General features: G+C 42.6%; 1 protein-coding gene across 4 annotated transcripts in view; it reads left to right on the forward strand.

Annotated features, from left to right (window-relative positions):
• The window catches only part of tp53bp2a (tumor protein p53 binding protein, 2a), a 33,925-nt gene that overhangs the window by 760 nt on the left and 18,253 nt on the right, over positions 1–14,912 (forward strand). For 2 of the 4 annotated variants that reach the window (XR_014625614.1, XM_084391902.1), the window contains exons 2-10: positions 4,363–4,510; positions 6,272–6,373; positions 7,392–7,459; positions 7,587–7,688; positions 9,948–10,122; positions 10,231–10,412; positions 10,587–10,751; positions 13,505–13,688; positions 14,840–14,890. Coding sequence is in view for 2 of the 4 variants with exons in the window: in XM_084391902.1 (XP_084248028.1) it covers positions 4,363–4,510; positions 6,272–6,373; positions 7,392–7,459; positions 7,587–7,688; positions 9,948–10,122; positions 10,231–10,412; positions 10,587–10,751; positions 13,505–13,688; positions 14,840–14,890 (1,177 nt within the window). In the remaining 2 variants the exon portion in view is untranslated. The remainder of the gene's footprint in view (positions 1–4,362; positions 4,511–6,271; positions 6,374–7,391; positions 7,460–7,586; positions 7,689–9,947; positions 10,123–10,230; positions 10,413–10,586; positions 10,752–13,504; positions 13,689–14,839; positions 14,891–14,912) is intronic. The other 2 variants (XR_014625613.1, XM_084391903.1) reach the window with 1 other exon arrangement.

Below are 14,912 nucleotides of genomic sequence, written 5' to 3' on the forward strand. Positions count from 1 at the left end.
ATCTCGTCTAACTTGTATGATTTGTTTATACTATGATTTGTCTTCATTGGCTTATGTCATAATTATGACATTTTATATATAGGCTACATATTAGTTGGAAAACTTAAATAAACGATAATTAGAAAGGTTGCTTTGGAAATAAACTGAAATAAATGGCAATAACTAATAAAATGACAAAAGCACGTAACTAATGAAAGCACAAAATTAAACTAAAATTACCATAAAAACTAAAAATATACAGATGAAAGCTAATATATTAATAAAACTATGATAACTAGGGTTGCGCGATATGCTCCATTTTCATATCGTCCTATCGTCAGCCTGTGAGATCGGCGATACACGATATTATCGTGAGGGGGGCGGGGCTTACTTATTTGATTATTAACTTGCTTATTTACTCATCAATTTGCTTGTTTTATTACTTCGTTTTAAATGAGAATCTTTTTCTATTTTGCTAGCAAAGGTGGAGTGTTTATTAATAGGCTAAATCAGGTTGTTTCCTGGTATAGTGAGGTAAAAAAAAAGATCCTAATCATTCTTGTATCTGACCATTCTTGTATATTTCAACATGTCAGCGGGAAATTTACGGACACACATTATCCTCTCATGCCGTTACTGATGCAGCATTTTGACTGTAGGCTGCTTCTGCACGAGATCATGAGAACACGTTTTAATTTATTGGGTCAAGAAAGAGTCGGAGTCTGCGATATGTCCTCCTACCAGTGCTCTCTCTGTCTGGATGCACTTCACTTATGCGCACCGCACTTCAATAAACCGAAATAACGCGGGTTTTAAATGCCGGGAGAAATCAGAGGCAAAAATCTAAAAGTCGATCGGTACTTACTTATGACTATTGACTCTGATAAAGGAAAATGGGTTAATCCGTTTACATGACCACATGCATTGTCAGTTTATTCAGCATAATCGAGTTAATAACGTGCATGTAAACGCGATCATTCCCTGAAAACGAAAGCAGAAACGGACTGCGCTTTCACTGCATTAACGGCGCGTTCTCTCAGAGACGACGGTGGATATAACGGTAGGCTACAGCATCTTAATTTACTGGCTTAATATTTCTCTTGTGGACTTACATTATTGACAGTGAAAAAAATTGAAGAATATTTCTTGTTAAACAAGTTTGAAGTTGCTTGTGATTTTCACAGGCAGAGTTTCACAGATGCTTCGTGTAGCCTACTAAAGACTTTATTAGGCCTAGGCGGCCTATATAATTTTATTGATATTATTATTATAATTAATATTTTGTAATTGTACTGGTTTTAGTGTTTTTACTGTCATTAAATATTTTGTTAATGTGCTATGGAAACAAAATACTGACGAACAACGATGCCGCGTCTTCATCTTGGCTCTGTATAAGAATGATGCGTCTGTTAAAACAAGCACTCTTGGCAATTTGTGAATGGATCACCTTGCAATTCAATTTCGTTGTGGGATGTAATTTTTTTCTGTTTTAAAAATGTTTTCTTTGAGGAGTCCTCATACGCGCGCGTCGGTGACGTTGCATGTGTGGCTATGTGATGTCGCAAGTGTGGTTATGTGGTGAGATGTCGTTATGAATTTAGGCAAGGCAAATATAATTGTAACTATACTAGCTTCATAATAATAATAATGATTTAATACATTAATAGGAAAACGAGCCAATTATCGTATTGATATCGTCAAAGGCATCTGCCATCGGCGATATCTCTGTCTATCGTCGATACACGATACTATCGTCTATCGGCACAACCCTAATGATAACTAAAATAACACTGCACTAAATCTAAAAATTTGCCAACGAAAAAAAAAAAGGAACAGGTAATTTTACCTTCAGTTTATGTGGTTTTTACTAGATTAATAATGTACAGTCAAAACTTGATCTTCCAATTTAAATTTTCTAACATTTCGGGCTTATATATTAATATAACTAATAATAATTATGAATAATTTAATAATGAAAATGTTATTGTAACATTAATATTTCTAATTTGGTTAAATATTTGTATTTAGCTATAATAATATTTGACAACATAAGAAGTATCACTGTTACATAACATTTTCATTATGAATAGAGTATTTAAGAACAAATATAACAATATGATATATTAAGAGTCAGTGTCTTTAATATGAAATATGAGGCTCTGTGGGAACAGAAATCTCCCTACTCTGCAGAAAACAGGTTATTAAACGCTCTTGTGTCGGACAGGTTTGCAAACGCATCTCGTAGGGTTAGGAAGATGTTTTACGTGTTGCTTGTTCAGATGCTCGTAATGAGCGCCTCAGACTCAGACTTCACTCCTGATCACTGAGACGCTCTTCACACACACTGCTGAGATTTATTCCATTAAAAATGTAAAACAATCGCAGCCGTTGCTATTTCTTAATCGCACTAAAGCCTAATCGTGACTCCGGGTGGATTTGGATTAGTCGTGCAGCTCTGTTCAACACAGAGCAGGTTTATTAGGCTGCTGTCACTTTAAGGCAAGACACTACAGGTGAATAGGGTAACATTTTAACTAGCAGATATCACCATGAAACTTTCCAAGTTGATTACCTACATTAAGATGAGGAAAAAATTTATTACAAGTTTTCTGTCATTTAATGTTTAAATATGCAAATTAGGCAATATCTAATTAAATATGTGCTAATTTGCATATATATAAAAAAAAAACGAAATCTGAGTATTGGATAAAGCCAGGTTAAAAAAAAAATCATTGTGTTCACATATTAGATGGGGGAAAAAAAAAATCACAGAGGGATTTATGGATATCTACTTTTGTTATCCTGTAAATCAGAATATACTGTCAAATAGCCTTAAAAAAATATTTTCGCCATGTTTTTTGGAATAAAATGTTATATAAACAGGCTTTTTTTCACCACAAGCCTGAAAGAAGACGTGTTATTGAAGACAAATATCCAAAAATCTCAAAATTGACCTGTAAAAAAACCGATGTTTTTGCCTGCCGTGTCTCTCCTGAAGTCATAACCACATTCACTAGGATAGGTATAGGATAGATAACTGTGTTGTGGTGTTTGATGATGTGTGCTTCATTAGCCACGTCTCCGTTACCCTTCAAATCACGCAAACTGAAAATACACCCAATGGAAACACGTCGATTTTGCGAAATCTCCCATATATCGCTGGAGCATATACACGCTCGCATGAGGAGGTTTACAGACAGCCGGAAAGGGAATATTTTGCAGAACTGAAATGGAAACCGTTGTTTCGCCTTTACTTTTTGTTGTTGAATTCTGCACGGATTTGTGTTGAAAGAGATGATGCCTGAAACAGAATGTGCGTGTGTATGTGCGCGTGTGTGCGTGTGTGTGTGTGTGTGTGTGTGTGTGTGTGTGTGTGTGTGTGTGTGCAGCTCTAACTGTGCCTGTCCTGTGTGTGTGTGTGTGTGTGTGTGTGTGTGTGTGTGCAGCTCTAACTGCCTGTCCTGTGTGTGTATGTGTGTGTGTGTGTGTTTGTGTGTGTGTGTCCTGTGTGTGTGTGTGCAGCTCTAACTGTGCGTGTCCTGTGTGTGTGTGTGTGTGTGTGTGTGTGTGTGCGCGTGTGTGCAGCTCTAACTGTGCCTGTCCTGTGTGTGTGTGTGTGTGTGTGTGTGTGTGTGTGTGTGTGTGTGTGTGTGTGCAGCTCTAACTGCCTGTCCTGTGTGTGTGTGTGTGTGTGTGTGTGTGTGTGTGTGTGTGTGCAGCTCTAACTGCCTGTCCTGTGTGTGTATGTGTATGTGTGTGTGTGTTTGTGTGTGTGTGTGTGTGTGTGTGTGTGTGTGCAGCTCTAACTGTGCCTGTCCTGTGTGTGTGTGTGTGTGTGTGTGTGTGTGTGTGTGTGTGCAGCTCTAACTGCCTGTCCTGTGTGTGTATGTGTATGTGTGTGTGTGTGTGTGTCCTGTGTGTGTGTGTGCAGCTCTAACTGTGCGTGTCCTGTGTGTGTGTGTGTGCGCGTGTGTGCAGCTCTAACTGTGCCTGTCCTGTGTGTGTGTGTGTGTGTGTGTGTGTGTGTGTGTGTGTGTGTGCAGCTCTAACTGCCTGTCCTGTGTGTGTGTGTGTTTGTGTGTGTGTGTGTCCTGTGTGTGTGTGTGCAGCTCTAACTGTGTGTGTGTGTGTGTGTGCGTGCAGCTCTAACTGTGCCTGTCCTGTGTGTGTGTGTGTGTGCAGCTCTAACTGTGCGTGTCCTGTGTGTGTGTGTGTGTGTGTGTGTGTGTGTGTGTGTGTGCAGCTCTAACTGTGCCTGTCCTGTGTGTGTGTGTGTGTGTGTGTGTGTGTGTGTGTGTGTGTGTGCAGCTCTAACTGTGCCTGTCCTGTGTGTGTGTGTGTGTGTGTGCAGCTCTAACTGTGCGTGTCCTGTGTGTGTTTCAGATGTTCCTGACCGTGTACCTCAGCAATAACGACCAGCACTTCAGCGAGGTGCCGATCACGCCGGAGACGGTGTGTGCGGACGTGCTGGAGCTGTGCCGAGACCCCGGGGACAGCAGCTGTCATCTGGCGGAGGTGTGGCGAGGCTCCGGTGAGAACAGCTTCACACACACGCAGGGCTTCACATTAACACACACCTGACGCGGGGAAAGATCAGCGGTGGCGGGTCACGCTGTCCAATCACCAGCCGGTTCGGCGGGTTACTCATGATGATGTTCACTCACTCTGCTGGGGAAGTTCCAGTAAGATAAATCTGCGCAGATTTAGCACAAATACTGAGTCCTCATGATATATTAAATACAGTGTATTGCACAGAATCTGCTCATATCTGGATTACACACGCGTCACTACACAACTAATAACGGCGCGCTTGTTCATTTGCACGGAACCAAAAGCGAAGATTAAAAAGCATTTGGCGAACAGAAGAGAGTTATTTTCCAACATCCTACAGTTTCTGATGTTCTCTGTCCTGTGTTGATCAGTCCATGAGAGAGGAAGAGGAGATGCTGGGCCACAGGATTTAGTTTGAATAAGAAATTAATGTATGAAATCCAATTTTTTTTGTGTGGCTAGTAGAAGTTCTGAATGGCCGGAAACATAAATATTTAGTAGCCAAATTGGCCGGTGAGTGAAAAAGTTGATTTCAAACTCTGATCACACGCACAGAACACATCTTCACTCTGTAAACTGCTAGTAAATGTCACAATTAAATTGCAAAGTAATGGCCAGTTACACACAGATGCACAAAATCTAAGCATTTTTAAGCCCAATCTAAAAACTCACTTTTTTAGGTTAGCTTTTGGTTTTTATTATTTTGTATTCCAGTGTGTTCTTTTGTTTTTTGTATGCTTTATATTTCTATCTGTGTATTTTAAAAAAAAAACTAAAAACATTACTATTTATTTTTCTCTTTGTATATTTGTATTGTGTGAAGTGCCATGAGAAGCTGCTTTAAAGGCACTATATAAAATAGTTTATTATCATTATTATCGAGTGCATTTACATGTGGCTAATAATTCTCAACTCTTTTCTCTGCGTTGGTTACGACTCCATCATTTTTTATCATATTCACAAAACTTTGATGGCTCCCGGAATATTGTGTGACTGTGAATATGTAAACACTCTCTCTCTCTCTATATATATCTCACAAGAAAGAGCAGAGCCTCTGCTTTTAAACAAACAAAGAAAAAACATTCTAGTTTCATTCATTCTTTTCTTTTCTTTTTTTACGCTTAAATGTGGGTTAGTCTCATAAAAAAAGCATAATTTTGAACAAAGCTGAGATAACACACACACACACACACACACACACACACACCTGAAGGGGTTTATTCTGAGATAACACACACACACACACCTGAAGGGGTTTATTCTGAGATAACACACACACACACACACACACCTGAAGGGGTTTACTCTGAGTGCGATAACACACACACACACACACACACACACACACCTGAAGGGGTTTATTCTGAGATAACACACACACACACACACCTGAAGGGATTTATTCTGAGATAACACACACACACACACACACACACACACCTGAAGGGGTTTACTCTGAGTGAGATAACACACACACACACACACACACACCTGAAGGGGTTTATTCTGAGATAACACACACACACACACACACCTGAAGGGATTTATTCTGAGATAACACACACACACACACCTGAAGGGGTTTATTCTGAGATAACACACACACACACACCTGAAGGGGTTTATTCTGAGATAACACACACACACACCTGTGATCTGCGATTCATTTGCGCTGAATTTGATAATAATTAGTTAGATTAAAATGTTAATTGCTAATATAAATGTGTGTGTGTGTGTGCAGAGCGTGCCGTAGGTGAGAGTGAGAAGATGATGGATCTGCTGATACAGTGGGGACAGGCCCGGCCTGAGGTTCGGTTCTTCCTACGTCATGGCAGAGCATCCGGTACGCCACGCTTCAGACCACTCATCCTACCGGAGTCGCTCACTTCAGGATTAACATTTCTTGATCATTTACTCTCTCCCACGTCATCCATGATGTCCATGACTTTTTCTCTTCAGTCGAAAAGAAATGAAGGTTTCTGAGAAAAACACTCCAGGATGTTTCTCCATATAGTGTCTTCAATGGGGTCCAACGGGTCGAAGGTCCAGATGTGAGTTTCAGTGCAGCTTCAAAGTCTCGACACGATCCAGCCGAGGAATAAGAGTCTCATCTAAACAAACCAGCGGACATTTTAGAACAAAATAAACATTTATATACTTATAACTACAAATGCTGGTCTTGCACGTCCACGACGTCACGCATTACGTAATCACGTTTGAAAGGTCAGGGGGTCACCTGATGTAGGCGGAAAATGTATCTTAATTATCTTCTCCAACTTCAAAATCGTCCGAAATCGTTGGTTTACCTTTAACTACTTTATTTTTTGTAAATGCCGTTTGACTTAGTCTTTGCACATTCGCTTTGTAAACACTATATTGTTTCTTTCGCCCACGTCACGCTTGACCTTTCAACCTTAAAGTATATGCATAAATGTTGAATTTGTTCTAAAATGTCCGCTGGTTTGTCTAGATATGTGAACTTTGACACTTTGAAGCTGCACTGAAACTCACATCTGGACCTTCGACCCGTTGGACCCCATTGAAGACACTATATGGAGGAACATCCTGGAATGATTTCCTCAGAAACCTTCATTTCTTTTCCACTGAAGAGAAAAAGACATGAATATCCTGGATGACGTGAGGGAGAGTAAATCATCAGGAAATTTTAATTCTGAAGTGAACGACTCCTTGAAACCAGGCTCAGACTTTGGGAGTTTTACGCCGATTTATCCCAGATTTACCCCTCCCGAAAGAGTTTACAGATCAAATCTCAAGCCTCCCGATCTGATATAGCCTCTGATGTTGAAAGAGCAGATGTTTTGTGCAGTTTTGCTGTTTTTGAGTGTGTGCTTGTGTTTCAGATTCCAGGAGTTTGAGTCAGAAGAGGAACGGCGTGAAGAAACCCTCAGACAGACGCACGGAGAACGGGGTGAGTTTCACCCGCTTTCATACGAGAACCGGCGCTCTCTGACAAGCTCTTGCAGACGAAACTATGAGAGGAATGCAGTCGAGCAGGAAACGGAGGAGTGTTTACTGATGTGTGTGTGTGTGTGCAGGTTAGCGGCCCGCGGATGGACTTGACTCTAGCGGAGCTGCAGGAGATGGCGGCTAAACAACAGCGTCAGATCGACACGCAGCAGCAGCTCCTGGCCTCAAAGGTACACGAGAACCTCTCAGGGTGGAGGAGGCATGCGTTCGGTTGGGAGATATGAACAAAAAATTATTTCATGAGTCATTTTTTAAATATTTATATATATATGAAGAGTTCAGATGCAAAAGCCTCTAAGTGCCATCTGAAATTTTCTTCTAGAATGATCATTTTTAAAAAGTATAAATTTCAGATGGCACTTAGAGGCTTTTGCATCTGAACTCTTCATATATATATCTATACACTGCCATTCAAAAGTTTGGGATCGGTAAGATTTTATCTGTTTTTAAAACAAGTCTCTTCTGCTCACCAAGGCTGCATTTATTTCATTAAAAATATCAGTAATAGACAATAAACAGTCACAGTAATGTTTTTTTTTTTTTTACATTCTAGTCATTAAAGTATCGTGACATTTTTATACACAACTGTTTTCAACACTGATAATAATCATAAATGTTTCTTGATCATCAAATCATCATATTAGAGTGATTTCTGAAGGATCATGTGACACTGAAGACTGGAGTAATGATGCTGAACATTCAGCTTTGACCACAGGAATAAATTACACTTCACTATATATTCACATAGAAAACAGCTGATTTACATTGGAATAATATTTCACAATATTATTGTTTTTTTGCATTTTAATTTAGTAAATAAAGCCTTGGTGAGCAGAAGAGACCTGTTTTAAAAACATAAATCTTACCGATCCCAAATCTGCTAAAATGCACAAAAAAGTGATTGTTTTCGTTGTTTTTGACCCATGTGACCTTGTAAACAGTCAGGTTACCCACTCTTCTTTAAAGTGCTTGAAATTCAGACATGTGGATTCAAGGACTGGAAAGTCTGTAAAAACAAACACCTCGAAAGTGCTTGAATTAAACATGAACAAAATGTTGTTAGTACGGTGCTATTTACAAGAACTGGCCTTTATGCTCTGCCAAAGCCAGAACGAAACAGCGCTACAGGCTGAAGGGAAAGTGGGGAAAAAACACAAAAAGGTTAAAGGACAAGTTCGGTATTTTACACTTAAAGCCCTGTTTACAGATCGTTTCTGATGAAATAGAACGGTTAAGATAAAAATTTGGACACATGCTGCTGTCCCGAGAGTTTTAGGTGATAAACTCACACAAAAATCGCTGCAAAAGATGCTTTCCAACAGGTGTTTTACCATTCGTTGTAAAACCTGTGGACCTATTTTTCCAAACGCCTCACACCCGTACATTCTCCCGTTGAGAGCTTGAATAATAGACACTCCAGCCCAGTTGGTGGCGGAGTAATACCGTACCTCACAGCACATCCAAAACAAGTCAATGGAGTTGCAGCGATTTTTGTGTGAGCATATCACCTAAAATTCTCGGGACAGCAGCATGTGTCCAAATTTTTATCTTAACCGTTCTATTTCATCAGAAACAATCTGTAAACAGGGCTTTAAGTGTAAAATACCGAACTTGTCCTTTAATCAAAGTAATTATTCCAAGGATGAATGCCTAATAAAGCAGCGTTTATAACCGCAAGTGTCTTTGTTACAGATAAAAAAACAGTTTATTTCTGCTGTTGGATAAGCGCCACCTACTGACCGAGATTGAAGTCGCATGTTCATTCAGAACTTCTGCTGTTTTTCCGACCCATGCTTTTACCCATCTTACACTTAGTGTTGTAAATCACAACTGGTGGATTAACAAGAAGCTAATGTGCTTTCGAAAAAAATGTAATTACAAGTTATCTTGAATATTATGCTATATATAATCATATTTTAAATTAATATGTATAATGGTTTATAATAAAAGAACATTTTTTTTGTTGAGTGGCTATATATATATATATATATATTTAATTTTTTCTTTTTTTCTTTTTTTTGACTAAATTAACTTTTTTACAACAAAAATGAACCATTTCTGAACTTGGACTATGACATTATTTTCTTCTAGAAACAAACTTTGTTGCATTATTTTCGTGTTATCACTGTAAAGCTGTTTTGAAACGATCTGTACAGTAAATAGCGCTATATAAACAGAGGTGACTTGACTATAAATTTGACATGCCTTAGGTTTTATAGCCTGAAATGTGAGATTGATCATTATATAAAACTTTTTGTTTTTGTCAAAGCCTGTATTATAACTGTGTTATAACTGTATTATAATATTCATTTTATGATTTAGATATGAATTTCTGGCTTGTGTCAGTCTTAAAAGTTCTGAAGTTTCCAGCAAAAGCCCCCGGGCTCAGATGGTCATTGATGTCCTCTGTGTGTGTGTGTGTGTTTCAGGAGCAGCGTGTGGTTCTCCTCAGGCAGCAGGAGCTCCGGCATCAGCAGGCGAGGTCTGAGCAGCAGAAGCTCCAGCATCTGAGGAGCGCGGTGGAGAAGCAGGAGGAGCAGCTGAAGGCGGTGCGAGCGCTGAAGGGGCAGGTCGAGCAGAAGCGCATCAGCAACGGGAAACTGGGTGAGCACCGCTGTCCCGCTTCTCCAGCGAAGACGTCTCGGGTTACTTGCGGAACCATTTGACCGAACAGAACAGAAGCTCATCAGTGTGTGTGTGTGTGTGCTTCAGTGGAGCAGGTGGAGCAGATGAACGGGCTCCTCCTCCAGAAGCAGAAGGAGCTGGTGGTGGCCGTGTCTAGAGTGGAGGATCTGAGTAAACAGCTGGAGAGCCTGAAACACGGGTCCATGGACTCGCTCCACAGGGACCCGAACGCAGGGGCCGAGCTGGACCGACTCTACAGGGAACTGCAGGTACTGCCCAAGATACAGAGCTCAGTGTGTGTGTGTGTGTGTGTGTGTGTGATGGGTAGGGTCAGTGTAAGGGGACAGAATATACAGTTTGTACAGTATAAAAAGCATTACGTCTATGGAGAGTCCCCACAAAGATGGCATACAAACGTGTGTGTGTGTGTGTGTGTTCACCAGATGAGGAAGAACATGAACCTGGAGCAGAACACTAGACTACAGCAGCAGAGAGAGAACTTGAACAAGAGGAACCATGAGGTGGCCAACATGGACAAACGAGTGAATGAACTGCGAGACCGCTTGTGGAAGAAGAAGGCGGCGCTGCAGCAGAAAGAGAACCTTCCTGTGAGTGAACACACTCTCCTCACACTCCTCACTCTCCACACGCTCCTCACTCTCCACACGCTCCTCACTCCACACTCTCCTCACACTCCTCACGCTCCTCACACTCCCCGCACTCCACACGCTCCACACTCCACACTCTCCACACGCTCCACACACTCCACACACTCCTCACGCTCCTCACTCCCCGCACTCCACACGCTCCTCGCGCTCCACACTCTTCACACTCTTCACACTCCTCACGCTCCACACTCTCCTCACACTCCACACTCTCCTCACACTCCTCACTCTCCACACGCTCCACACTCCACACTCTCCTCACACTCCTCACGCTCCTCACACTCCCCGCACTCCACACGCTCCACACACTCCTCACTCCCCGCACTCCACACGCTCCACACTCCACACTCTCCTCACACTCCACACACTCCTCACGCTCCTCACTCCCCGCACTCCACACGCTCCTCGCGCTCCACACTCTTCACACTCTTCACACTCTTCACACTCCTCACGCTCCACACTCTCCTCACACTCCACACTCTCCTCACACTCCACACTCTCCTCACACTCCTCACACTCCACACGCTCCTCACGCTCCACACTCTTCACACTCCACACTCTCCTCACACTCCACACGCTCCTCACTCTCCACACGCTCCACACGCTCCTCACTCTCCACACTCCACACTCTCCTCACACTCCACACACTCCTCACGCTCCTCACTCCCCGCACTCCACACGCTCCTCGCGCTCCACACTCTTCACACTCTTCACACTCCTCACGCTCCACACTCTCCTCACACTCCACACTCTCCTCACACTCCACACTCTCCTCACACTCCTCACACTCCTCACACTCCACACGCTCCTCACGCTCCACACTCTTCACACTCCACACTCTCCTCACACTCCACACGCTCCTCACTCTCCACACGCTCCACACGCTCCTCACTCCCCGCACTCCACACGCTCCTCGCGCTCCACACTCTTCACACTCTTCACACTCCTCACACTCCACACTCTCCTCACACTCCACACTCTCCTCACACTCCACACTCTCCTCACACTCCTCACACTCCACACGCTCCTCACGCTCCACACTCTTCACACTCCACACTCTCCTCACACTCCACACGCTCCTCACTCTCCACACGCTCCACACGCTCCTCACTCTTCACACTCCTCACGCTCCACACGCTCCTCACTCTCCACACGCTCCACACTCTCCTCACACTCCACACGCTCCTCACTCTCCACACGCTCCTCACGCTCCACACTCTCCTCACACTCCACACGCTCCTCACTCTCCACACGCTCCTCACTCTCCACACGCTCCACACTCTTCACACTCTTCACACTCCTCACGCTCCTCACTCCCCACACTCTCTTCACACTCCTCACACTCCACACACTCCTCACGCTCCTCACTCCACACGCTCCTCACTCTCCACACGCTCCACACTCTTCACACTCTTCACACTCCTCACGCTCCTCACTCCCCGCACTCCACACTCTCCTCACACTCCACACACTCCTCACACTCCTCACTCCCCGCACTCCACACACTCCTCACTCCCCGCACTCCACACACTCCTCACACTCCTCACGCTCCACACACTCCTCACACTCCTCACTCCCCACACTCCACACACTCCTCACTCCCCGCACTCCACACACTCCTCACTCTTCACGCTCTTCACGCTCCTCACTCCCCGCACTCCACACGCTCCACACACTCCTCACTCTTCACGCTCTTCACGCTCTTCACACTCCTCACTCTTCACACTCTTCACACTCCTCACGCTCCACACACTCCTCACTCTTCACACTCCTCACTCTTCACATTCTTCACACTCTTCACACTCCTCACACTCCTCACACTCTTCACACTCCTCACTCCTCACTCTTCACGCTCCTCACGCTCCACACACTCCTCACTCTTCACACTCCTCACACTCTTCACACTCCTCACTCTTCACGCTCCTCACGCTCCACACACTCCTCACTCTTCACACTCCTCACACTCCTCACACTCCTCAGTCCTCACACTCGTTCAAGAGGATCTGTTCTGCTGTTTCACACTCCTCACACTCCTCACACTCTTCACACTCCACACACTCCTCACACTCATTCAAGAGGATCTGTTCTGCTGTTTCACATCACAGTTTGTTTATTAGGGCTGTCAAACTGTCTGAAAAGCTCAATTTGAATTTCTTTCTTAAATATTAGTAAAATTCGAATTATATTAAAAATACAATTACATACTTAATGTTAGAGGATAAAAGTACTGTATTGTCTCCTATGCCCACAAGAGGGCGCAAACGAGCGCAATCTGATCTGAGCGAGTGCTGAGCGCTTTCTGTTGACAGTGTTTCAGCTGATACACACACACACTCAGCTCTGACCAACGTGCAGGTTTGGTCATGCGTGCAGGTTTGGTCATGTGTGTCTTTGCATGATTTTTGCCTCCAGCTGAGAGAGTTTTCGTCAGCAGGAAGAGTTTTCCCGCCAGTTTTCACATCAACAACGCAGCCGCACCGCGCTGTACTGGATAAGCTAACAAACCGCATCAGTGACGTCACCATCATGTCTCATGCGACACACCAAAAATTCAAATTTTTAGAGTTATCAGAGTGAACACACTACTCACACTATTCATACTACAGAATGGCACAGAATGAGGTTTGGGCCTCAGCTAAGGTGTCTCTGTGTGATGATGTGCTCAGTGTTGTGATGCGATTGAGTGTTCTCCACAGTGTCCTCCTGATGGCCAGCCGGCTCCACCTACAGGAGTGTCCCGTGTGGCAGCCGTCGGCCCGTATATCCAGTCCTCCACGATGCCCCGGGGCTCCAGCAAACAGGACCTGCTCATCAAACACACCTACCCAGAAGGCACTGCAACGGTCCCGCATCAGGAGAAGAGCGCTCATCCCGCAGCAGGTTTGCACACACACTCACATCTGAGACCCTGGACCATAAAACCAGTCAAGGGTCATTTTTTATTTATTTAGATTTACATTGTGAATAAAATAAGCTGAATAAATAAGCTTTCCATTGATGTATGGTTTGTTAGGATAGGACAATATTTGGCCAAGATATTGAACATCTGGAATCTGAGGGTGTAAAAAAACAGAAACATTTAGAAAATCTCCTTTAAAGTTGTGCATTTATGTCCGTGATTATGTTGGCGATTGTGCTGCATTCACTCACATAAATACATGTTTGATATATTTACGGAAGGAAATGCACAAATTATCTTCATGGAACATGATCTTTACTTAATATCCTAATGATTTTTGGCATAAAAGAAAAATCGATAATTTTGACCCGTTTGATATACCCGTGCAACATGTGACTGGTTTTGTGGTCCAGGGTCACATTTGAGGAGTTATTTTACACCGAGAAGCACTATATGCAAATAATGTGTCATTTTTTCATAAACAATCCGATTAAAATGCTAATAAAATACAAATTACTATTTGTATTCTTATAAAATGCATTCATGAAAAACAATATATTACATTTATATTTATATACACTACCGTTCAAAAGTTTTGGATCGGTAAGATTAATTAATCTTAAAAGAGTTTAAATTAAAGAGTCTTTTCTGCTCACAAATACAGCAAAAACTGCAATATATAGAAATATTTTTACAATTTAAAATAGCTTATTTGTATTTGAAAAATATTTAGAAGTGTAATTTATTCCTGTGACCGAAGCTGCACTTTAGCATCATTACTCTGCAGTGTAAAAACATTACAAACATCGTAAATTAAATTGTTTAATTTATACATGAATATAAAATATTATCTAGGCCTTAAGAAAACAAATGATATAAAATTAAAAGACGTTTATTTAAAATGTTTAAATGAGGCAACAAGACATGATATGACAGAGCAACGCTTTTAATAATCTCAGTGTGCAAAATATCATAATATTAAAGGCTCAAACCTGCGCTTCTGGAGTCAGAGCGCTTCGTGTTCAGAAGTCCAGGGCATAAAGAGAAGAGAGAGTGCACTCACTCCTCGTGTGTTATATCTGTTCTGTTGGACGAAAGCCACACATATGAGCTGCGTTTCATTTATCATCAGCTCACTCCAAGACCCAGGGCCGCAGTCGGAGAGAGAGCGGCACCAGCACTGGTAAGAGCACCTCGCCTCTACT

This window comes from Rutilus rutilus (assembly GCF_951802725.1).
Source record: "Rutilus rutilus genome assembly, chromosome: 20".
Lineage (NCBI taxonomy): Eukaryota > Metazoa > Chordata > Actinopteri > Cypriniformes > Leuciscidae > Rutilus > Rutilus rutilus.